At 40.6% G+C, this 24101-nt stretch overlaps 1 protein-coding gene across 1 annotated transcript in view; it reads left to right on the top strand.

Moving 5' to 3' along the window:
• The first annotated feature begins 2491 nt into the window (after nucleotides 1–2491).
• The window catches only part of SLC17A8 (solute carrier family 17 member 8), a 29094-nt gene continuing 7484 nt past the window's right edge, over nucleotides 2492–24101 (top strand). The window contains exons 1-9 of the mRNA XM_008636539.2: nucleotides 2492–2972; nucleotides 9203–9455; nucleotides 12034–12152; nucleotides 15453–15567; nucleotides 16038–16125; nucleotides 17991–18077; nucleotides 18997–19136; nucleotides 20653–20802; nucleotides 23354–23486. Coding sequence (XP_008634761.2) covers nucleotides 2830–2972; nucleotides 9203–9455; nucleotides 12034–12152; nucleotides 15453–15567; nucleotides 16038–16125; nucleotides 17991–18077; nucleotides 18997–19136; nucleotides 20653–20802; nucleotides 23354–23486 — 1228 coding nt within the window. The 5' untranslated portion in view covers nucleotides 2492–2829. The remainder of the gene's footprint in view (nucleotides 2973–9202; nucleotides 9456–12033; nucleotides 12153–15452; nucleotides 15568–16037; nucleotides 16126–17990; nucleotides 18078–18996; nucleotides 19137–20652; nucleotides 20803–23353; nucleotides 23487–24101) is intronic.

Here is a 24101-nt window from a genome sequence, read left to right as displayed (position 1 = left end):
TAGATAAGTGAACAAAGCACTAAATTTTAAGCGTAACCCCTTTCTTGTATCTGCTCTGTGCTCTCTTTATCCAAACCAGGACCAGAAGCCCAGAAAGCATGGCAAGATAAAATCCTTTTTTCCACAGCTGCCGGGAAATATGGGTTTTGAATACCACTTTCCAACCTGAGGCTCAGTCTTCTAAAGTGAATTCCTTGCACTGAAGTTCACACCATTTCCAGTTTGGAGCTGGGTTCTTCCACAGTTTCAGGTGTTCAGCTGCCATAAGAGCATTCAGGAAACTATCTCAAACACCAGCAAATACATGTTTGTTTAAATGGAAGAAAATTTCATGATGTTGTTTCACATATATATATATTCCTAAACCCATACATACCTCTGGTGTCTGGCAGTTGGCCTACTAGGGTTCATTATCTGTGTGCCTGGTGAAAATTGGAGAGGCTGCTTTAATGCACACGTGATTGTGTTGGGCCTTTCCATTGTGGTGACCTTGCTGCTTCGCCTGTTGGCACACCCCAGCAGTAAACCAGGGCTAGGGGTCTGGAGTGAGAAACCAGGAGGAATTTCTTCCTTTTGCTCAGTTTGGAGATGGCCAGATTCAAGCCTGAGCAGTGTGAGTAGGAGGAGGCAGAGGAGGAAGAGGAGGTGCAGCTGTTCCCAGGGCAGCAGGACAAACTTCAGGGAGAGTTACTGGTTGCTCCTTGATTCGGCAGTGAGAGCAGTTGCTGTTCAACCCAACTAGACAGAAGTACACCCAGTGAACCCCTGCTAGAGGCATGTGGGTAGGTAGTGCTGAGATCTGGAGGTACCCATGCTCTAGATGCTTGCTATGGAAGGACTGTTCTGCAAGGACAAATGTGTTGGCCGTGCTGAGCCAACACTTCTCTACATCACATGAATTATTCAAAGTGGATAAAGAAACTCTAACCAGAGCTGCAACAAAAGAGACTGCAGCAAAGCCTAACTCTCAGCTCCTAAGTATGCTCCCTCCCTCTCTTCTCCCCTCCTGGTTCATACTAGGAATAAAGGATTTCAGTGAAATGTGTTTGCCTGCCTCACATAACCCTGGGGAAATGTATTTTCCAACGTTGCCTACCTCAAAGTGGAGCTGGGACAATCCAGACATTTGGTGTTTGTGTTATGGAGACTTATAAAACCCAGAGACTGGGGAGGAATGTAGTGGTGGATGCATAGTCCTTGCGCTACTTTGGCCCAGATTTACATCCCACTCAAACCTACTCCTTCAGTTCAAACACCCAAATGAGGAGTTTTTAAGTGAAAAGAACACAGATCCAGTTCCTATCTCTGGAGGAATTGCTTTCTGGCTTTCTTTTTTTCTCCTCTCTCTCTTTAGAGTCTGGATAGACCAAGCTCTGAACAGAAGTTAGGGCGAAAGTGTGGCCCCTGAGCCTGAAAGGATAAGGACAGTGTAGGGCAGGAGAGAGGGACCAGAGCCATGGCCACTGGCTCAGGGACACCAGGTGGCCTGTGGCAAAACAGGAGCGGGGGTTGGTGGGTGGGCAGCTGCCTGGCCTCCACATGGCAACTCTCAGCTGGGGACTTCCAGGGAAAATCAGTTCTTCTTGTGCTCGTGTCCTGATGAGGCACTGACAGGCTCTTAATTTAACTGTCCTTGTAGGAGCGAGGTAATGTGCCAAATTCAAAGCTCTCCATTTTCCTAGCCATCTACAAGGTTTCTGCCTTCCCCCTCACCTAAAGGGAGGGGCTGATAGAGAAGGGATATATTAAATTGTTTTGGGATTTTTGTTTGGTTGTTTGGTTGTTTTTCTTTGTTTGTTTTGTTTTGTTTTGTTTTTTCTTTTTTTTTTTTTTACTTGTTGTCCATATCCCAAATCCAATATCTGAGGCCTTGCCAAAAGCAGAAATTCTTCCTTTGACTCCAGCCAATGTGTAGGCATGATCAGTGGAGTGGTGGGCTGCATTTCCACAAGAGTTTTCATTAAGTACTTTCTGCCATGCTAGGAGAAGTGTGTTGTGGTCATGAAGTCACACCGAATTGGACTGCTTCACCTCTTTGACCCGCTCTGTGTTTTAAAAATGCAATGGATTTAATTTATGGCTGGTCTTCCATTGCATATTCAAACAGCATCGCACCAATGCACCTCCATGTCTGTTTGCCCAAGGGCCCAGCAACATCAATAATAAATGACCAGACATGGGAAGGCAGCTTTGGGTTCAAACCAGCAAGTGCACTGGGGTAGGGGGCCTCCCCTGGGCGGAGGGTACACAGCAAATGGGAACTATAGCTTGTAGTAATTCCCTCCCTGCAGAAAGGACTCGTAAATATTTAATAAACTTCTGGCCTGTGCCATAGATGAGGTCTTATTAGTGAACTGGAGTGGCTTGAGGACAGGTATTGTGTCTGTTACTATAGCACCACCTTGCACAGGATCTCGGTGAGAAAGAGGCAGGGGAGGGAGGGAAGGAGGGAGGGAGGGAGGGATGCACTGAGGATGAGCCCCAGCGAACCAGCCTGAGGTTTGCCTGTGGAGCAGGCAGCACGTCCTGCCCAGGGACGCTGGCCCTCAGCAGCACCTGCAGCTCGCCAGCTGCAGCCCCGGACATCTGCCCGGCACAGGTACCGACCGGCACGGCAGAGCTGCTCCACGGGCCAGCCGAGGCCCCGAGTGCTTCTCAGGGGCCTTCGCTCCACAGCTTCTCCCTTCTGGCTTTGCAAGATCTGACTTTTATTTTTTATTATTTTTTACCCCCTCCTTTCTTGAGCAACTGGTTGTTGTTGCAGAGGTCACCGAGGGGACTGGTGGAGGCTCCCGACTCTGGCATTGGGAAATATGACAGCAGAAGTGAATGCTTGTTAACATAAGGGATTTATTGAAGAAGAAAGACAAAATGCCTTTCAAAGGGCTCGGTTCACTGAAAGAAAGATTTTTTAACCCAGGAAAGGAAGAGGTGAAGAACACCATTAGTGACTCGCTGGGGAATCTGAGAAGGTAAAACCCAACAGAATATTCCCAGACAGGTCCATTGATTCAATTTATTAAGAGAAATGCAGTATAGAAAAAAGGTATAAACATAGAACAGAATATAGAGTTGCAAAATTAATATCCGAGTTCAGGGAGTGAGACACCTTGCTGTAAGACAGAAGGTGTAAAAGGAGCAGTTACAACAGCATAGGACTGTAGATCATAGAATATTTATAGTAAACAACAAAGGTGACAATAAATTATGAAATAATGTTCTAATATTAAAAAGAGCTTGAAAAAGTGTTTAATTTAAAAAATTTAAATAATTAAATATGAATAATTCTGTGGTTTAGTTCGCATGAGAAAAAGCAATAATTTAATGGAATTAACGCTCCCAGTGATGCCACTCTTGAAATTATATTTAATGTTCCTAAATTACAGGTTTGGGGTTTTTAAAAAATTGTTCCAAATTAGTAAGAGAAAATGTATTAAATAGAGATGTGTATGTGTGTGTTTACTGAGACTAGCAAATTAGAGAGAGAATAAAGAGAAGCAGCTGTTTGCTAGCAAAAGCAGAAAAAAGATTAAAGATTTTCATCTTAACCTGACAATTTTATGAACCAAGAAATGGAAGATTTTTATTTTTAGAGAAATTAAAATCTGATGTAACAAATGACCAGTTTCATAAAGGGAAAGATATTTGTCATTTAAATAGAAGAATATCTCTGCTAGTAATGGCTACTGACAACACTTATTTGTGTAATCAATAGGTGAGAGCCAGAGGGGTTAGTGGCATTCCTTCCATGCTTGATGTTGATGTTGTGTTTTAAATCTTTGTGTGTATCAGGCCAACATTTTAACTGAAGGCGTTTCTAGTGAATGAATTGTACTTGCTTTCATGTGCATCCCTTTGCCTTCTATTGGGAATGCTATTTTGAGTAAAGAAATAGTTCTTGCTGTATCTAAATAAGCCTTTGATCATGAGAAAATGTGTAAGAATTTACACGTATCATACTACAGTATATACACTTCTGAAAGATTCATAACAAACACTGATAGATTGCAGTTACTCTATTTCTGTATCACATGAACAGAGTATCTGTGCTCTATGCAGTTTCAACTTAACTTTCTTTAATTTACAGTGTTACCGATGAAGCCTGATGTTTTGCTGTTTTGACTTTTACAATACTCTACAGCAATTCAAGGGAATCTGTTTATCTTCTAGAACATTGATTTAAGTCATTCAATGACAAATTCTCTTTGCTGTGGGCTCTGCTGGCCAATTTGACCAAATCCATGTAAGGTTTGTATCTAGTGAATACGTGATGTGGCAGTACACTGGGCTCACTTTACATTACCCAGATTGCTCTCCTCTTGTAGCCATGTATCAAAGATGTCATGCTGGTTCCTACACAGTTGATAGTAGAGGCAACCAGCTTCAGCAACACTGCTCCTGAATCAAATTAACCCAAATATCACTTGAGATACAAGAAAGTTTGCTGAACTTAATTATTTTTTGTTTTAAATGTAAGTATCCCAGAGCCTTCCTTAGATGTACCAATCAGCAGAGGAAATAATCCAAACTATAAAATCTTTTTAGTATGTCTGCAGTCAGATCTAAGTAAGAATTGCTGCAACTTGAGCAGTCTTGTAGGAAATATGCAGTCATATTTGAAAGTTTCCATAAATGAATGAAACATGCATGTTTTTAATTTGAACTTCATTCTCTACAGCTTAGTCTACAAATAAGAGCATACACTTGTGTTTTTACATGATTGTACATGTACCTATATACCAGCTTCTACCTTGACTTTACTCTTCATCCAGTCCAATTGGTTTTAATGTGGTGTAAATCAGCGAAGAATTTGGTTTATCTTCTAGCATTTGGTTGATGATGAATTGTATTAATGCACATCCTTGATTAGGGCTCCAAGTGTGATTTCACTGACTGTAATGTGTTGATGTCAAAACTGGCAAAGTGGGTAGAAAAATACTCTTTAGCTTTGGTAAATGTGACTGGTCTATGCCTTCCTGCCACATATCCTCTGTCTTGCAAACAACAGAGCTGACCCAGAAGCTGATGCCTGGCAAGAGCAGCTGGTCCATAGCAATTGTCCACAGCCCAGCTCAAGTGCTAAAGCACAAGCAGCATAAGGCATCTTACTGCCTCCTCACAGATGTGCTTATTTGGTGGGTGCTGCAAAATAAAGAGTCTGCTCACAGGAGGTGACTTTAGGGTGTCTGGATCCTGGAAGGGAGGCAGGGGGGATTGAACTGGGAGACCCAAGAGCCATCCTTTCTTTAGGTTGTTGGCAGCTGTTTAATTTGTGAGATCTTAGAAGATGTGCAGCACCTGGGACATGCAGTCCCTTGGTGTCTGAGACTTGCCAGGGGTTTCATGTAAATACCATGCAGAAACCAGCAAGAAAGGTCCCATGCCCTGAGTAACCTAAGAAAGTTTGCATGTCTCTACTGGGATTTGGTACCAATGCGTCAAACACAGGATTTAGTGTGGAAAATTATCACCTGGACAAATCCCTGAAGAGTAAATAGGATCTCAGGAGATTGTATCTGCTCTTGGATTAATGATGTTTTTTGATAATCAGTGTATAGGTTTCTGAAGTTACGCAGGGATCAATGTAATTACTGGATTTGTAGGTGTGGGGTGTGAACATTATGTATGGTTGTGCTCCAGCTGCCTGTGAAAGACTGCAGCATCTGGTGAAATCCATTCTAGAATGTGTTTTAACACATGAAAAATATTAACATTTGCCTGTTACTGTAGAATCGATGAGTTTTTAAACAAATGAAATTAAATTCTAGTACACCTAATTTATCATTTTAAGAAAGAACTAATTCCTCTGATAAAACCCCCTTAAAATGCAGAGTGCTGAATGTATATGTGCTCTAGGGATTTTATTTACTACTGATAGGCATTTTTAAAATTTCTTTAATTTTTCAAAATTCTGTATATGCCGGAGTAGGTATTCAATAAAAAAGAGAAATTTTGCATACAGTTATTATGGCATTTGGGCACAGAATCTGGATGCAGATACCTTCATGTAACTTAGCTGTTCTTACTTGCCAAGTGTTGTGCATTTGCTGAAAAAAGGAGAAACACATCTAAGGACCGAACATTTCCTGTGCAGGAAAAGGCACTCCTGCATCTCCTGCATGGGGCAGAAAATTAGAGGAGAGCACTGACCCTGAAGTAGTTTTCTTCCAAGTCATTGGTCTACAACAAATAAAAATTTTCACTGACAGTACCAAAATGTATGGATCAATTGGAAGATAAATTTCTCATCATTTCATGGAGTTGCCATATCTTCATTATGTATTTATATAAAATAAAACCAAAAAGCCAGGGCAGACACTGGCTCTGAGAATGTCTGAACTGCTCTAATACCTGTGGGTTTGGACTGCTTCTGAAAAATAGTTTGCTCCAAGACAAACCTTGTATAGAGGCATTAACATTAATCTCTGGGGATAGGAAATAAACTGTGTGGATTTGGGATCATGGATCGGTCCTCAACTTGCTTCTTTTACTTAGTGAAATGCAATAGCAGAATAATTACTTTCTCTGCAGAGACAATATTGGTCCATAGTTCTAGTCCTAGTCCACTGAATTTGGAGCAGAAGGATGTTTTCATGCCTATTGGAATTGACAGCCAGCTGAAAACATCCAGATGTTTTGGCTTTGCATGAAGTGTCTAATCTTTGCCAGCTGCCCAAAAAAATGCACCCACTAAAGTCTAACATTTCTCTTATAAATAGAGCCTGGGAAATGTACAAAAAAATTTGAAAAATTGTTAATTGATGTAATTTCATCGATATTTTAGATTATGTTAGAAGAAAACAATTAAATTATTTCTTTTGGCTTATTAATAACGCTTGTTAATAACTGACAGCAGTTCTAAAAAAGAATTATTGAATTGTTTTTTCAGTTCCTGAGGTCTTTATTTTTGATATCTCATTCTGTTTACACCTGCCTCTATTAAGACACAGAATGGAATATACATGCATGGAATATATCTGTCTTCCTTTTAAAGTGCCTGACTGAATTAGTCTCTGTGCTCCCATTTCACTAACAAATGCTGTTTCCCTGCAGGTGAATCATAAGGTCTCAATCACCCCCAATAACACCACAGTAAGATCACGTTCTCTGTGTTACCTTGCTTTAATGGAAAGTCTTTGCTCCAGTCTGACAATGAGCTGAGGATCTAACTTAGCAGTGAGCACAGGTTTGAGAAAGGAATTAAATAAAATAATCCCCGGAGTTCCCTTCTGGCCCAAAACACTGTGATTCTAGTGTTTCTTGAAAATGTGAGCTGATGGACTTTAGCATGCTTATTTTCTTTTTGCTAAGACTATGGGTGAATAATGGGTTTATGTAGTGATGTTAAAAGGAGAAATATAGTAAATGATGCACTAGTTCTCTCTAAAGCCTAAAAATGATGAGCTTTTTAAGCTCATTAAACTTTATCTTGGAAAGATATATTTAAGTGCACAAGAAGCCATACTTACCACCTATATCTGCAAACTCTCTAGTGTAGAGTACTGTCTGTTACATTATGGGTAGTACATTAGACTTACAGCAACTGGAGAAAGTTGTGATTAAACCAACACTGTCCCAAAAAACCCAACCCAGTCAGATGTAGCCCATCCATGTATGCTGTGTCAGAATTTACAGTAGATTTTCATACAGAAAACTGAAGTGCATCGGATTTTAAGTACACTCAGCCAGATGTGTGAAAGAAGGAAGTAATTTATTCCTTATCAGAAAAAAGTGAATGAAATAATTTCATCAAGCATGGCAAGCTGGGCTTCCTTTAGATTTTCACAGTACTCCATTTAACTGCATTGCAGACACAAAAACAGCTGGATCCTGAGCTCACTGCTTCAGAGTGATGCCAAAACTGAAAGGCTGCTGATTAGGGCCTCTCTTAGTAAAGGCTTAACCTTAAGCTCATGGATGGTGTTCAGTGGGCTAACCATGTAATCACAGCTAGCCATGTCCTTAAGTGTTTCAGCATGTCAGAAAAACCATACTCTGCATTTAAAAAAAATGCATGGGAAGGTGATGTTCGGAAAGGAATTATCTAGCTCTGGTCTGGTGGGTGTGTCTAGTTCTTTCTTACCTCACCTTTTCTACCAGAGACTTTGCCTGGTCCTGCAGCCTGATGTTAATCAGACTGAGAGGCCAAATTAATTTTTAATTGCACTGTCATGCAATTCCAGATTGCAGGGAAGTGCCATTTTGTTTAATATGAATCTCTCAGCTAGATTGCCTGTAGGAAAAGGAAAGGCTGGATATGCAAAGCCTGAGGAGCTGCACTCCTGTGTTAGTTGGTGGTAGCTGATGGGCAACTTCTCACAGGCTGATATGACTGGGTGCCATTTGCTCCTATTCAAGCCCCATCTGTGGCATCTTCCCTCCCAGTTCTTCCCAACTGCACTGCAGTTGCCACACCAAATTTGATCCCAGGCAAAGCCCTTCAGCCTCTGCTGCTGAGGAATTGTGAATCAACTGCCCAGAAAGTCCCTGTCTGCCTTCAGATCTCATTTCATAGTAAGTATTTTACACAAAGGGCAACATGTTCCACAGTAGGATTTGCAGGGGTTTGCTTTGGAGCAAATGAAGTCCTTGCAGTCACAGCGTATTTCAGAGAAGAGGCAACGAACACATGACTTCAAATGCCTCTGCTAAAGAAAGACTTGGGCCTGTCTCTTTTACATCTTTAGTAGGGGCTCTGATGCCAGAGATGTTTTTCCTCTGCAATACAGCCCTGATTTTTGTCTCACAGGAGAAAACAAATTTGGGGCTGAGTGAAACCATGCTTTGTGTTGTATTTGCCCTCTTCTTGAAACCTACTGGCAGCTCTGCTTAGTAGATCCAGTTAGAAATTATGGTTAATTTAACCATGTGTAAATTTTCCTAAGAATCAATGGAATTCATCACAACAGACCTCCAGTTAGGTCTCATAGTTATGCTCATGAGCAGCCTTTGAACATTTTTGCAGCTGGCTGTCTGGCTAGATGGCTCAGATGTGCAAATTTCAAGAGGTCATTCAGGAAAAAGTGTAGTCTCTGCTAACCTTTCACAGCCTGCCCATCATTAACTCACCTCACTACCAGGAGACAAGTGCCTCACAACAGGAATTAGCAGGTGACCAGAGCATGGAACTGTCCATCCATGTTTCAGCAAATTTTACTGAGACAAGAGGGCATCTTCACTTCTTCTTTCTTCATCCATTTAGGAAGATTGATGGCACCAACGTGGAGGAGGAGCCCCTTGAGCTGACAGCAGAGGGGCGGCCCGTGCTGGCGAGCAGCCGCCGGCCGGCGCGGTGCGAGTGCTACTGCTGCGGCCTGCCCAAGCGCTACATCATCGCCATCATGAGCGGCCTGGGCTTCTGCATCTCCTTCGGCATCAGGTGCAACCTGGGCGTGGCCATCGTGGAAATGGTCAACAATAACACTGTCTATATCGATGGAAAGCCAGAGCTGCAGGTAAGAAAACAGCTTCCTTTCACTCTTCTGAGCAGATCCCGTTGCAAAATCATCCAAGCGCCACACAGCAAAGTCCTGCGTATAGATAGATTAAAAAACTGGAGGAGGGAGACACACCAGTCTTGATGCACATAGATGTGCAGGCACTTAGTTCCTATTTATGTGATGAAGTCATATTAAAAATCTGTAAGATCTGAGGATTTGCACTGTCATAGAGAGGATGTAAGTACCAGAAATGAAAACTAAATTAGTTTGCATGTCCACCAGGTCCCTGATCTGTCAGTTGTAGACAGATTTTGCTGTGGTGGCAGAAGCTTTTGCTTTTTACTATCTCTCAGGGAAATGTGCTCTGATTACACTACAGAAGGAATCATCAATTATTTTGTGTAGGGCTGCAGCCACTGTATTCATATCAGTGGATAGTTTTCAAGATCTTAAAACAGTCACTGGCAATAAGGCATCAGGTTTTTGACAATGTGGATTGCTCTCTGGAGCTATTAAGAGCTAGTTGCCAAGCTATTTTCAAATTTGCAGTAGATGGCATGTGGTCCACAGAAGATCCTACACAGCTTTATCAATGCACCCAAGCAGGTTCAATCCATACCTCAGCATTGCCCATCCTGCCTCTGTATTTAGCTGTGATGTCGAGTGTCCCTTTATGGATTTTATGAACTTGAATCTCTACATTTGCTCTACTTGTTGACTTATTTTTGGATATCTTTTGAATGTTTTTGTCCTAAAGAATTCACAGGAATCTTTACTCTTGAGTGAAATGCTGTGCAATTATTCATCAGCTTTTCTCCTAGATATCTTAACTTTTGTTAGAGAGTGCAGAAAATGTCTATTGTAAGTTTCCAATGTTAAAAGTGTGCCAGTCTCCATGACTCATAATCATAGGAGCCATGTTTAGACTTCCTGCCGAATTTGTGTTTATTCAGTCCAATCCCTTCTCCCTGTGGTCCTGCTGGGACTTCCAGGTTCTGTACTTAAGCAAGAGAAACTATGTGCCTGCATAGGTTGGGAAGCTCAGAAGAGGTAATTTCAGGAAATGGGAATAAATTCCTTCCACAAATCTAAACTCATAGGGTCTGGGCATGAGAACCTCCTCAATCAGGAACTTTTTCCATATCTCATGGTGTTTCTGCCTTTAGAAATTAACACTACCTAGAAACTCAGCTGGAAAATGCTAGTAGAAAATTAGATGTTTAAACAGAAGTGTTTCAGCACAAGAAAGTGGGACACATAAAAATGCATATTTATGGGGAGGGAAACCCTTTAGCCCTCTGTAAACATGTCTGGTCAGTTAATGGCATCTCCCTGCAGGTCAAACAATAAGCTGTTTTTCAGTTTGCTTCTTTGTGAGTAAAAAAATCAATGTAGTGGGAAAAGTGTTCTTTTTACATGCAGAAAGTAATATTGAAAAAAGAGATGTTAAGGCTTATCACTATAGTTGCCAATTCTCTGTGGTATTTTAGTGACAGTTTTAATTCTGAGTTTAAAAGACATCTGTGCTGCTTCCTCACAGAATGCTTAGCCACCTTTCCCAGACATGTGATTAGCATGAAAACAGTCATAAAGCACAGCATTGTGGTTTCTTATTGCTCCAAAAGCATTCTTCAGAGCTGAGGGCTCATGGAGAAAAAGTTAACACTGACCTTAAAATAGTGTGTATACTGATTCAGGCCCAGAATGGAGGGCAGAAAGGCACCTTGGATCTCCCTCTCTTTGCTTTATTTTCTCTATGTTTTGCCCTGGACTTCGGCTATCCATCTTCTCAGCAATGTATGTAAAAAAATGTCATCAGAAAATAGAAAAGTCCTTGTTCAGGAAGAAATTTGGGAACACTGAAACTGCATGGTATTCAAAGATGAAGTACATGGTAAAAGCATTTCTCGTGGCTGCAGGGATTTTTGACTAGGAACGACCTATGACCAGCCTGTGGCTGTCCTTATGTATCCAAATCCAGCCCTACAACTGGCATCACTTCTGATAAAAGATACACTAATCAGTGGCTAGTGTTACCTAGTTTCATTTTCAGATTGCTTTGTCTCCAGATATCCTTGCCCCCAACTCTTTTCTGCTCCCATGCCATTTAATGCTGACAGTAGATGGTCAGAGTTTGGCCCTGACAGGGAGAATCATGAATAAATCTGACCAGGAAGTGAATCAACCCAAAGGACTTAAGCAACCTTGATAATCTTGGGAGAATGGATATGTCCATTGAAAGGCATCAGGTCCTTCTTATAACTCTGAGCAGTCTTGAAAACAAAGGCTTCAAGATTAAGGAGCCCAGGGGGAAGCAGTGGTAAGTGGCAAAGTTGAAGGTCCAGCATTAGCTACTTTATGGCTGAAACCTTTCCCCCTGCACTCGACTGACAGCTAAGAGCAAAAGCAGTAATCTCACATGGGAATTGAACATCCTTTTGCCTTAGCTTTGCCTTTCAAGCTCAGCAACCCTGAGCAGCCAGTGTAAAGGGGCTTGATTTGGAGCATGGGGTGACTTCTGTGTGACTTCTAAGCAATAGTTACCTTCAGTGAGTATGCTTCACTGGCAGCACGTGTCCCATTTCCTTTACAGACAGCCCAATTCAACTGGGATCCAGAGACTGTAGGACTCATTCATGGCTCTTTTTTCTGGGGTTACATTGTGACACAAATTCCAGGAGGGTTCATCTCAAACAAATTGGCTGCTAACAGGTAAGAAAACAATAACCAAAAGAATTAAGCTTTAGAGCCTGACAACTGTTTTACACTGTGTAAATGATGATTACTAAAATAGTGAATTAAAGTGTTTGAGAAATGCACATCTGAAACTGAACATTCAGTATTTATGTCTGTAATCAAAAACTGGGACAAGACTTCCATTATGGGTCTGTTTCTGACTCTTTCAATTTAACTTGTTCATCTCAAATATTTACACATTTCTTCTCTAAACAATAATGTATTCTGGAGAGTTCTAGGAAAATCACACCTAATGCTTCCAACCATGGTTGAAGCATTTGTCTTTAAGAAGTTGCCTTAATGCTTTTTAGCTCAACTTAACACCAGTTTTCCATCAGAGTTTGACCTTTCTCCTTTAAAAATTCCCTGTGAACTGAAGCTGAGCATAAAGGAATTACAGAAATATTTATGTTCTGAAGTCACAAATCCATCCTCATGCACACAAATATCCTTGCCATGGCTGGATACAGAACTGACTGTAATTAAGATTGCATAGAACTTCTAGTAGATCCTCCTGATTTCTGCTTGGTGAACTCTGAGAATCTGTACAGATTTTTTTTTTTGTGATCAATGTGTTTGCCAGCCAATTTTTTTTTTTTTTTAAATTCAACTGCTTCTGAAAATGTGAATAAGAAAAGTAGCTAACTTTGTCAATGTTAACTTTGGCTTTGTACTTTGCTTCAAAAGGTCTTCAGAACTTTGAACATGATCACAAGAGAGAGGGAGGTTGTCTGAAGACAGCTAGTTGTGAATGAACTCATGAGATGTGCACATTAAGGGTATTTGGGATCTTCAGCTAAAAAAACCCAGATGGCTGGTACTAACTTCATTCTCTGCAAACAAGATGTGACATCTACAAATTCTGTCAGAATTGGAAAAGGTCTTTAAGACCAGTTATATATTGTACTTTGCCCCAAATCAAAGTACTTTATTTTCTGCATTCTCAAAGAGCTATAGGGGTTACAAGAATGCCTGAATGTTCTTCCCACCCATATCCCCTTGTGAAAATTGCTCCAGAGCAGAGTCATCCCACAGAATTGCTCAGATTTTTCAGTCCCAACTCTCTCCTGTGCATAACCAAAAGTTACTCAGAGTTCAGTGTTCACTGCTTCTTCAGCACTGTTAGCATCCTCAATTATTCATTTCTCTACCACGTAGCAGTGCCTAGGCAGAATATTTTTCCATCTGCTGAGTAAGACAAATCAAATTAGCTAAGCTTAATTTCTTCTCCAGCCTTTCTAGTCTTGCCACCAGCTTTTGCAGCAGAAGGGCTCCAAAACACAGATGTGCACACTGTTGGCTGAATAATTCAGCATATTATTAGTTTGGCTTTTGTTTCCTTAATTTACTTGTGAATAGTAAAATTAACCTTGTTTATACTGTAACTTGATGTATTCTGTCAGCAGAGTGCTTCCTTAAGTACAGGCTGTGCACAAGCACAGAAAGCTCTGTATTTATCCCTGTGAGAGTTTCCAACTCAATCTAATGCCACAACATCACATTATGGATTTGACCATCATAACTGGGTTTAGGAGGAGAATTTGCTGAGGAACAAAAATAGCTGAGCTCAGACAGAATTTCTATTTGCAGTAATAGGATTCACTGAGTCCATATTTTTCCTTTATTCCTTGTTTACCCAACCAGTTTCTGCTTAGGTAGGTTCACCAGTGGTGCCAAGTTTCAGTTTCAGAGGGGTTATTTGCTAAGACACAGGGCAGGAAACCAGGGGTTCTGTGGCCAATGCACCCACCAGCCCCAGAAAGACAAAAACTTTCTTTTGTCCCAGCTGCACTTTGGAAATGAGATTCTATCCTATTACTGACCTTGCAGATTTAGGCAAAGACTCTTTTGCCACCTGTTTAAATTGTGCAACCTTGAACATATTTTTGGATGATCCACCCCAGGCACTTCTTTAATGCACATAATTATCCATACCAATGTGGGATTCAAGTGGATTTCATAATGGCTGAAAATATCGAGTACTTTATGGTTTGCACCAAAACCCTCTAACACTATGTAATTTACTCTATATATTTATCCAAATTGATGTAGATCTCCATTCCACCAAAGAGTTCATGAACCATTTAATGACACCATCCCTTTAACTTGCTGCTTACCCTCAAACACGCATCTAAATGTGATTTCAGCATTGTTTGGTGGATGCATGAAACATGAGGCACCTCTTGATATCAGTTTTCAGTAAGAGCACTCTGCTGGGCAGAGGAGTCTGTAGCTGAAGGAGTCTGTTTTGATCCCAAAGTGGCAGCTGCCCAGGGATCGTGGTAGAGAGGACAGAAGAATATGTGAATTAATTGAAAAAAAAAGGAATATTTCTCGTCAAGATGGAGACCAACTTCTTTGGAATAAATGTCAGGGAACTGATGAAAAGCTGCTGCCTCTGTGGAAACAATACTCGACCCTTTAAACAGTAGCAGAAGAGTGACTGGTTCTAATTCAGTATAAATCATGAATTTGCAACCTAGGCATATTAAGAGTTGGCATTAAAAGAAGTAGCAGAGATTGGAAACTCAATCTTTAGAGACAGCTGTTTGGATAATTAAACATGTTCTGTTTGTTACAGTTTCTTCTTTCACATGCTTACTAATTCACATGGTTTGCTGTAGCTCCCTGAGTCAATAGTGTTATGGTAACAGACCTGATGTTTCTATTAGTGGTAAGAAAGAAAAAGGTGAAAGTCTTCTCTTCAGGGATCACAACAGAGAGATAAGTAACACTTATTTCTCAGTTAAATGTTTACTTGGCTTTGAAAGCAGTCTCCTAAATGTCAAGATATGACTGTGGGCTTTGTATTCTAGTTCATATTTTCAGACTGTTCTCTATATAAATCAGTTCCTTTGTCACTTCTCTCTGCCAGCCTACTCAGCTTCTTTGCTTTTGTGCTCATCTGTTTAGTGCTTTCTTGTCACTCAGATAATGAGTTGTCTAGGCATGGGCTGTTGCTTCTGTCAATAGGTGTAGAGAATTTAGATGAAACAGTGTTGTTCTCTGACTGTAAATTTTTCATGCTGTAACACAATCATTAATCCTACTGTGAGTAGTAAGACCAGACACAAAAATGAAGTCACATATATTTCCTGTGAATAAGTTTTCAGAGACTGAAATGCAAACAATTGAAATACTTATTTAAAAAAAAAAAGAAAAAATTGTAACAAAATATTTTAAAGTAAGTTTTTAAATATTTCGAAATGGAACATGAAAACACTTCTGAAAAATAGATAATAATTGTATTCCCTTTCATGTTACTTTTCTCCATAGGGTATTTGGGGCAGCTATCTTTCTAACATCTACACTGAACATGATCATCCCTTCTGCAGCAAGAGTGCATTATGGCTGTGTAATGTTTGTAAGGATTCTTCAAGGTTTGGTGGAGGTAGGAGCACACGCAATTTTGGTCCTTCCAAACAGAGTTTGATTTTGAGATTTGGTTTTAAAAGTTGTAAGATCTCTTGATTAGGGTTTCTGATCGACATACGGTTTTACTTGTTGCTCATTTTTAGATGATAATTTTTTAATTATACTGATTTATATTCCTAAGTTTACTTAAAAGCAAAGAAAAATTCATGTTTCTAGTGCTGCAGTTTGAGCCATTTTAGTTTTCTTGTGCCATTGACTGGACCTACTAAACTGTTTTTACCTCAGAACATATTACTATTCAAGTAATAAATAATCCGGATTGATTTGACATCTTCATACTTAAACAATAGAACTCTTCCAGACTTAGCTAACCCTTCCTATATCATTCCATGAGGACAAACAGCTAGGCAGTAGGGATAGTATCAGCAACTACTTCAAGTGGAATGCAGTGAAAGCAAATCATGTGATGTGTGAAATGTCTGCCAGGGTGTCACGTACCCAGCCTGCCACGGGATGTGGAGTAAGTGGGCTCCGCCGCTGGAGAGAAGCAGGTTGGCTACCACGTCATTCTGTGGTGAGTTGATGGGCTTATATGGTTTATGGAAGCACATATTCCTGTTAGATTTGTTTTATTAATTTCATTATTTGAAAGAGATGTGCAAACCCTCTGCCCTTTGCTACAATCAGCTTGTACCCTATGCTTAGGAACTTGTGAGTCCTTTTTTGTTTAATATGTCATCATTTTATCATTTTAAACCAACACTTAGAATGGCTCTCATAATAAACTGAGTCTAGAGATTCACATGAGTGAAATTATATTGTGTTTTTTAATTTGCTTCATCCTTAGGGATTACATTTATTATACATACTCAATGGATGCTCCTAAACAAACACACACTTAAAAAATATCTTAAAAGCACTTCAGTACTTTAGGCTGGCTGCTCAATATACTGCAGTGGAGGTGTTGTAACTTCTTGCCAGTAGCTGTTCTGCTTCATTCTGTTTTGAGTTATGATCAGACATGTACTTTGCTCTCTTCTCTGAGTCCCTTTCCAATGCTGACAGCTGAAGATGAATGTCTGGAGGAGAAAATGTTCAGTAGAAAATGTAAAAGTCACAGGAAAAAAATTTTGTCCATGAGCAGTGGAGTTGTATGGCTGGGGAAAATACAGCACTAAAAACAAGATAAAGGATAAAAGGAGGAGTGAAGCAAGTGGAAAATGTTTTCATATGATGGGAATTTTATTTTTACTACAGATGACTTCAGGTTTTAGTGATTATTTAGGTGTTTACTTTCTGCAGAAGAACAGATCCAAAGAAAAGCCTCTCCCCACCCTCAATGTTGTCTCCTTGAAACTCCTAGCATGGGATCTCTAGAGAAAGATTCATCCTTCAGCTTGACACCCATTTTAGTGGCTACAGATCACTGATCCTTGCACTTGAAAGGTGCATAGGAGCAATGAAAAAATTAGGAAACTGCAGGTTAAGCAGGTTCTTGGCTCTTCTATCTACATTCTGGCCTAGAGCTTTTCAATTGCTATAGGAAAAATGAATTACATGAAGATGAGGGAGAAGGATCACTCTGAATCATTGCAGAGAAGTATTTACAAATGAGTACAACATTAACAAATGTTTATTAACAAAACTCTGTACTACTCTCAAAACCACAAATAGCTCATTTCCTAGAATAATTCAGGGCAACACTCTTCACATGAAAAGCCACTGTCACTGTCTTGCACTGAAACCTGATGTCTAGATTGCACTTATATACTCATCTCTTTACACAAGACACTAAGAAATATATTTCACCAGTGTTATGTATTTCCCAATCAGAAACCTTGGCACAGACCATGTTTTTATCCTTTTTTATCCCCATGTCAACATTTGCCTATTTATTCCAGCTGTTTGTTTATGGTGTTGCTATGAATTAAACATGGTTTCACAGACTCAGGGTTGGTTTGAACACCACCTCTGCTACCAGTGCTTGTGTGGGTATGGGTCTGGGGCCATGACAAGAGCCTCCCAACATATCTGCAGTCATCAGGATTCCCGAACCCCACGAAGGCTTCTGAAACTTCGGCCATTAGCTTCTCCAAAACCCACCTCATACACCACAGTTCCAGGTGGGATTTCCCACTCAAGTGCACACATATAGCTTATGCCTCTGTGGTGGTTTGTCATCAGTCTTGGATTTGCAAATCCTGTTTACCTACAGGGCACAGCTCTGCAAAATGAGACTGGTGACCCATGAGGGGTCAATGCTTCCTGTCACCCCAGTCAAAACTTTGGAGCTTCCATCCCATTCTCCATGTTCATAACAAATCAGCCGAACATATCCCTCCAGTTCTGCTCTCATGAACACCTGTCTGGATCATCTGCTCTGAAAGCTGGGCACACCTATCATAGCTGACATATTTTACTAATTTGTTTTCTCTTCAGGGTCTTATGCAGGTGCAGTGGTGGCCATGCCCCTGGCAGGTGTGCTGGTACAGTATATAGGATGGTCATCAGTCTTTTATATTTATGGTGAGTTGTTTAACATGAAGGACCTCTGCCACTAGATCAGTACTGCCAGTTTTTTACTAAAACCGGTCTAACAAGGATGGATCAAAGTTGTTGTGATAAATGAAGAGGTTGTAAATGGGTACTCCAATTAATTCTCTACTTATTGCAGATTCTAAGAGTTTTTATTTCATAATCATCTGTTACAAAATGTTGTAAAATTGCAATGACCAGGCTGCAGCTCATGGTCACCCAGTGACAGGATTGGATGTGGTTGCGAAAGTTCCTCTGCAGCACAAACACTTGTGTGAGACCTGCCTCACAAGTGGGAGTGCATGCTAACAGCGAATGCTACAGCAAATGCTGCTGATGGGGAGCCAAATGGACCTGAAAACTTCTGCCCTGAGAAATCCTCCCCATGCTGCCCATCTTTAATAAAGCATCTTTACAAAGTGGTCCCATAGGTATGGCCTTGTGGCTGATCTGTGGTGCCTCATTCTTCCCCTCACAGTGTGGCAGAGGTGGCTCCAACCCAGCCTTGCACATCAGCAGCTCAGTTAAGATGGGTTTTCTCTGTCGTCTCTGGAGATTCAGGACACACCACAAGATTTGCCATTGCCATCTTATGGTGGAGTCCCTTCATGCAGATTGCGACCACATTATGGCCTGTCTGCTTTTTCCTTTCCCAGCTTCTACAGAGAGCTTTCACCCTGCCTTTTCTTTGCCCCATGCATAACGCAATAAAAGAGACAAAATACTCAAATGCTTTGCAAGCAGGCATACAATACACACAGAGTTAGTTGCCATATTCTGTTACTTCCCCGGGCATAATTTCTATGCAGGTTTGGTTTAACTGGCACTTGAAACAAACTTCAAGGCTTGCAGATACTGAAGTGCAGCTTCCTTGGCTTTTAAAATGAAGTTGCTTTTCCTGCCCCTTCAGGAATGTTTGGGATTGTCTGGTACGTGTTTTGGCTGCTTCATGCCTATGAGAGCCCTGCTGCGCATCCAACAATAACCAATGAAGAAAGGATATATATAGAAACAAGTATAGGAGAAGGAGCCAGCCTTGCTAATGCAAGTGTAAGTAAAAAAAGGGCTTTTCTTGTTGTCATCTGTGAGCACTTTGCACAAGGTGAGCATATGACTGGATGGATACTGTTAGCTGTATAAGAGTGGTGGAACTAGGGGCTTTTGCTTTCATGAAAATTACAGAATCAGGCTCTTGCAGCTGGACAGGATGAGCACAGGAAAACACGTAATGTTGTTTAAGTTCTTGGCTTACAGAGCTTCTCTGAGCTAGGGAGGGAAGGGATGGGTTGGCAGGGCACCACATATTCTGGTCTCCTGCTCTTGAGTAACTGTCATGTTTGTTCTAAAAAATATTAATGGATTTAGCTAAATAAGAATCTGACTGCAGATGTTAAATTATCCATCTGCCTTTTGAACTCCTGTTAGGGATGATTGCAAATCTAATAGCTTAAGGAGAGTTTCTGCCCTGCTCACTCTCACAGCAGCTCAGGTGCTTTAAGACTTCTCATCCTCTCTCTGAGAATATCCTGGAAACTTTGAGTTAAAACCTATTTTCCCATCAAACTTCCCTCCATTCCCTTAGGTAACTTTTTTTGCTAGTAGTGAAAAACAAAGGTGTTTCTTGATAAACCGTTCATTCTTAGCTTTCTGTTTTGAACATCCTGGAACAAAGTAACTCCAGTTCTTTCCTCTACATGTTTTGGGCAACAGCCTTGCTAGGAGTGTAAAATACCAGACTGTCCTTTTGGGCATGCTTCTGAAATTTGGCTGAAGTCACTCAGGTCTTGGCTGGAGACACACACACTTGTTCTAGATCATGGATTTTCCTTGCAGTACGGTGGTTTTACTGCAGAGGAAACTAGTACCACCTTCATGGGTACACACACAGCCACAGGCATACAGTGGCCTGTAGAACACAATTAACATTTTTTTCAAAAAAAAGGAGAATATCAATGTGTACTGCCATAGCTACAGATTTCATCTTCTGATTGGAATTCTATTACAAATCAATAGGTCTCTGAAGTATGTTTCCTGCTCTGTGGAGTATTGGAGCAAAAATATTAATTGAAAATGCCAAAAAGCAAGTTACAGAAATTAAATTCTGTACGACAGACCCTTTTTTTTCTGAATTAAATTAATTAGGTTGAAGCAGGTAGCTGCTTGTTGCTGTGCCCCTGCATGTCTCTTAGCTTGGACAACCCTTTTTTCACACTCCTTTCAATAGAATGTCTCAAACTGCATCATTTCAAGAAGTGGGGAATAGCACAAGTTTTTCTCTAGTTTCCTTTGATTCTTTTACTGATGCTGTTATCCCAATAGCAGGATTCCAGAAGACCTCATGTAATTTCAGTAAGCAGGGCAATAGTAGTGCAGTATTCATCTTAAAAATCCTAACTGTTCTAAGAAAATTTCTCTACCTGTTTTTTGCCATTAATTCAAGAGATATATTTCACTTGCATTCTGAGTTATCCTTGGTGTAAGAATGTACCAAACAGGTTTGATAATAAAAGATACTGGTTTTTTATGTTGCCTCTGTGTACCCAATTTTGTGGTATTTTCCCCCTAGAAATTTAGTACTCCCTGGAAGAGATTTTTCACTTCAATGCCAGTTTACGCAATCATTGTGGCAAACTTCTGCAGAAGCTGGACCTTCTATTTGCTCCTTATAAGTCAGCCTGCTTACTTTGAAGAAGTCTTTGGATTTGCAATAAGCAAGGTAAATGTCTGAGATGAAGCAGTGACCTTCAGACCTCATCCTAGGAGACGCACCAGGGGAGGTTTAGGTTGAAGATCAGGAAGAATTTCTTCACTGAAAGGGTGGTTAAATATTGGAATGGTCTGCCCAGAGAGGAGGTGAACATCATCCCTGGAGATGTTCAAGAAATAACTGAACGTGGCACTTAGTGCTACAGTTTAGTTGTTTGAGGAGAAACCAGATAGACCTGGAACCATTACAGTAGGTTATTCCAAGTATTTGGGATGACGTACTTCTTCTGCCCTAATAGAAATAAAAGTATGTGGGCATCAAATTATTAGAAAAAGGGAAGAATGGAGAAGTAATTTTGGGAAACAGTTGATTAAAAGCCACCACTTACCATGAAAAACCACAAAGTAAGTAAATAGAAATGCACATTTTGTTTGGTGTTGACTGTTTAGCATTTCACCAGGTAATTTTTATCCTCTTCTTGATTTTTGTGACTTTTCATTAGCAATGAAGATAAAATTTTTTATAGATTTATATTCCCTGCCACTGCCATTTCATTCAAATCCAAATAGTTGTGCTCCCTCTTTGGAGCATGAATGAGGAATACAGGATAATTTTTTCAGAAAAGTTTTAAAACCCCTTTCCTTTAGCATACATACTTGTTACGTGGTAATTATTTTCAAGCAAGTCTAAGGCCGATAACAAAGAACATCATTATTTATTCTGGGAGCACTGTGTGCCCAGGTTCTGCAAGAGTAGCAGTGGTTATGGCATGGCAGCAATGGCACTCTAAATGGCCAAGTCAGCATGGAGATGAATATTAAAAAAAATGACGTGTGTTTATTCTGGGCTGCTTTTCATTAATGCTAGAGTTGCATCTCTGTGAACCTCACTAATTTAAAACCAGTGTAAAACCCACTGTCAATGTAATGAGGTTGCACACCCCAGAAAGTAAACTCAAAATTCTCACTAAAGTACTGCTTCACAGAAAAGCTTCTCGAAGATGACATACTGATCACTAAAGCTCTACCTCAGGGGTTGTACTGAGTCTGGTCCTGTTTGACATCTTCATTAATGACCTGGATGATGCAGCAGAGTGTACCCTCAGCAGGTTTGCAGATGGCACAAAACTAGCAGCAGTGGCTGATACACTACAGGGTTGTGCTGCTGTACAGAGGAACCCTGGCAGGCTGGAGAAGTGGGCTGACAGGAGCCTCATAAGGAAATGTGTAAACAAGGGAAAGTGTAGAGTTCTGCACCTGGGGAGGAGCAAGCCCATGCACTGGTATGTGTTGGGATTTGCCCATCTGGAAAGCAGCTTAGCAGAAAAGAACTGGGGGTCCTGCTGGACACCAGGCTGGACATGAGCCAGCAGTGTGTCCTTGCACTAAAGACTAATGGTGCCCTGGGCTGTGTTATGCAAAGGCCAGCAGGTAAAAGGAGGTGATCTTTCCCCTCTACACAGCACTGGTGAGGGCACACCTCAAGTACTGTGTCCAGTTCTGAGCTCCACAGTAAAAGAGAGACATGGACATACTGGACAGAGTCCAATAAATGGCCATGAAAGTGAGTAAGGAATGGAAATATTTCTCCTATGAGGAAAGGCTGAGAGAGCTGGGACTGTTTAGCCTGGAGAAGAGAAGGCTCAGCAGGGTTCTCATCCATATGTACAAATATCTGAAGGGACAGTGTAAAGGAGATGAAAATAGGCTCTTTTCAGTGGTGCCTTGGGCACAAACTGAAACACGGGAGGTTCATTCTGAACATGAGGAAACACTTTTTTACTATTAGAATGACTGTATACTATAACAGGTTCCCCAGAATGGTGTGGAATCTCCATCCTCAGAGATATACAGAAGCTGTATGGACACATTTCTGGGCAACCTTCTCTAGGTGATCCAGCTTGAGCAGAAGGAAGCTCCTTCCAACCTCAGCCATTCTGGGATTATGGGTTTCTGTGAAAATGAAAAGAAGATGACCATCAGTTTGTAGGCTGTAATCCCACAAGAATAAAAATAAATCCATTTCTTTACATATAAGCTTATTTAATAATTTATAATTATATAATAGTGTCAAGTTTTATGCTGTATGATCTTCAGTCCATATGCAAATGTGCAGGTTCTTCCTTCCTTTACACAGAGGCAGGTAACAGGGATAGATCTGTTATTCAGGAAGGAGCTTCTTGAGAACATAAATAACAAAAATATATAAAAGCAGTTGAAAACCAAGATAGAGCACTCCAATATCAGGACACATCAGACAGGCCTTTGTGATGTCTATGGCAGAATTTAATATAAAGTCTTCAGTGCAGCTCTTTAGAGTAACCATGAGTACTAGGGATATTGCATGGCATTTCTAAGGTGAAATTCTCACTTGTGCTCTGGTTTCTCCTCCTGGACCACAAAGAGATGTTTCTTCCCTCACCCAGTTTTGAGCATCTGCTCTAATCAGATAAAGCGTCTAATGCAGAAGAAAAGAGGTGAAGAAATGTTATGGTTCCTGTTCTCTTGCCCCTAAATCTTGAAGAGGAAATGATAGTAAGCACTCATTTGTCTAATTGCAGGTTGGCCTTTTGTCAGCAGTTCCTCACATGGTCATGACGATCATTGTGCCCATCGGAGGGCAATTAGCTGACTTCTTACGGAGCAGGAAGATCTTAACCACTACCACTGTAAGGAAGGTCATGAACTGTGGAGGTACTACTGGATTCTGAAAATATGACATTCAATTGTTTGCTGCAGTTGATCCAAGCATCATAGTTTAGTCCATGTTTAATTGTAACAAGAGACGATTTACTCAAGATTGCATTTACAGCTGGTTAATCTGAAGTGCTAAAAGCAGAGCTGATGCCTCATGACATAAATCCTTACTTATATGAGCATGCTTTTAAAAAGGGAGGAGACAAGAAGCCTGGTTAATAATTGAATGGGCAATAGAGTGGTATGATCAAATAGACCCTCATGCTCAGGGATGTCCTGCTGTGTTGCTCGCACACTTGCATGTAAAACTCTCTTTTGCTCTATTTACCAAGGATATCTTGCATCACTACAACCATGAGAAATCAAAGGCATTTTTCTCCTTTCTCTATAATGTTTGTGTGTTTGTGATTTTTTCTGCCTTTTGCACAGAGTCACATTCTTGGTTTTTTCCTCTATTGCTCAGTGAATTGACTTCACCAACTGCTTGGGTCATTTATACAGCAGTGAATGAGGAGAAAAAAATAGTATATTCTCAAACAGCAAATACACAAGTATTTCTGCAAATGCACAAAGCTCCCAAGTATGTTCAAGAATAGCTAAAAGATACAAAAG

The sequence above is a fragment of the Corvus brachyrhynchos genome, unplaced genomic scaffold, assembly GCF_000691975.1.
Source record: "Corvus brachyrhynchos isolate BGI_N302 unplaced genomic scaffold, ASM69197v1 scaffold56, whole genome shotgun sequence".
Classification (NCBI taxonomy): domain Eukaryota; kingdom Metazoa; phylum Chordata; class Aves; order Passeriformes; family Corvidae; genus Corvus; species Corvus brachyrhynchos.
This window is presented reverse-complemented; position numbering and strand designations above follow the sequence as displayed.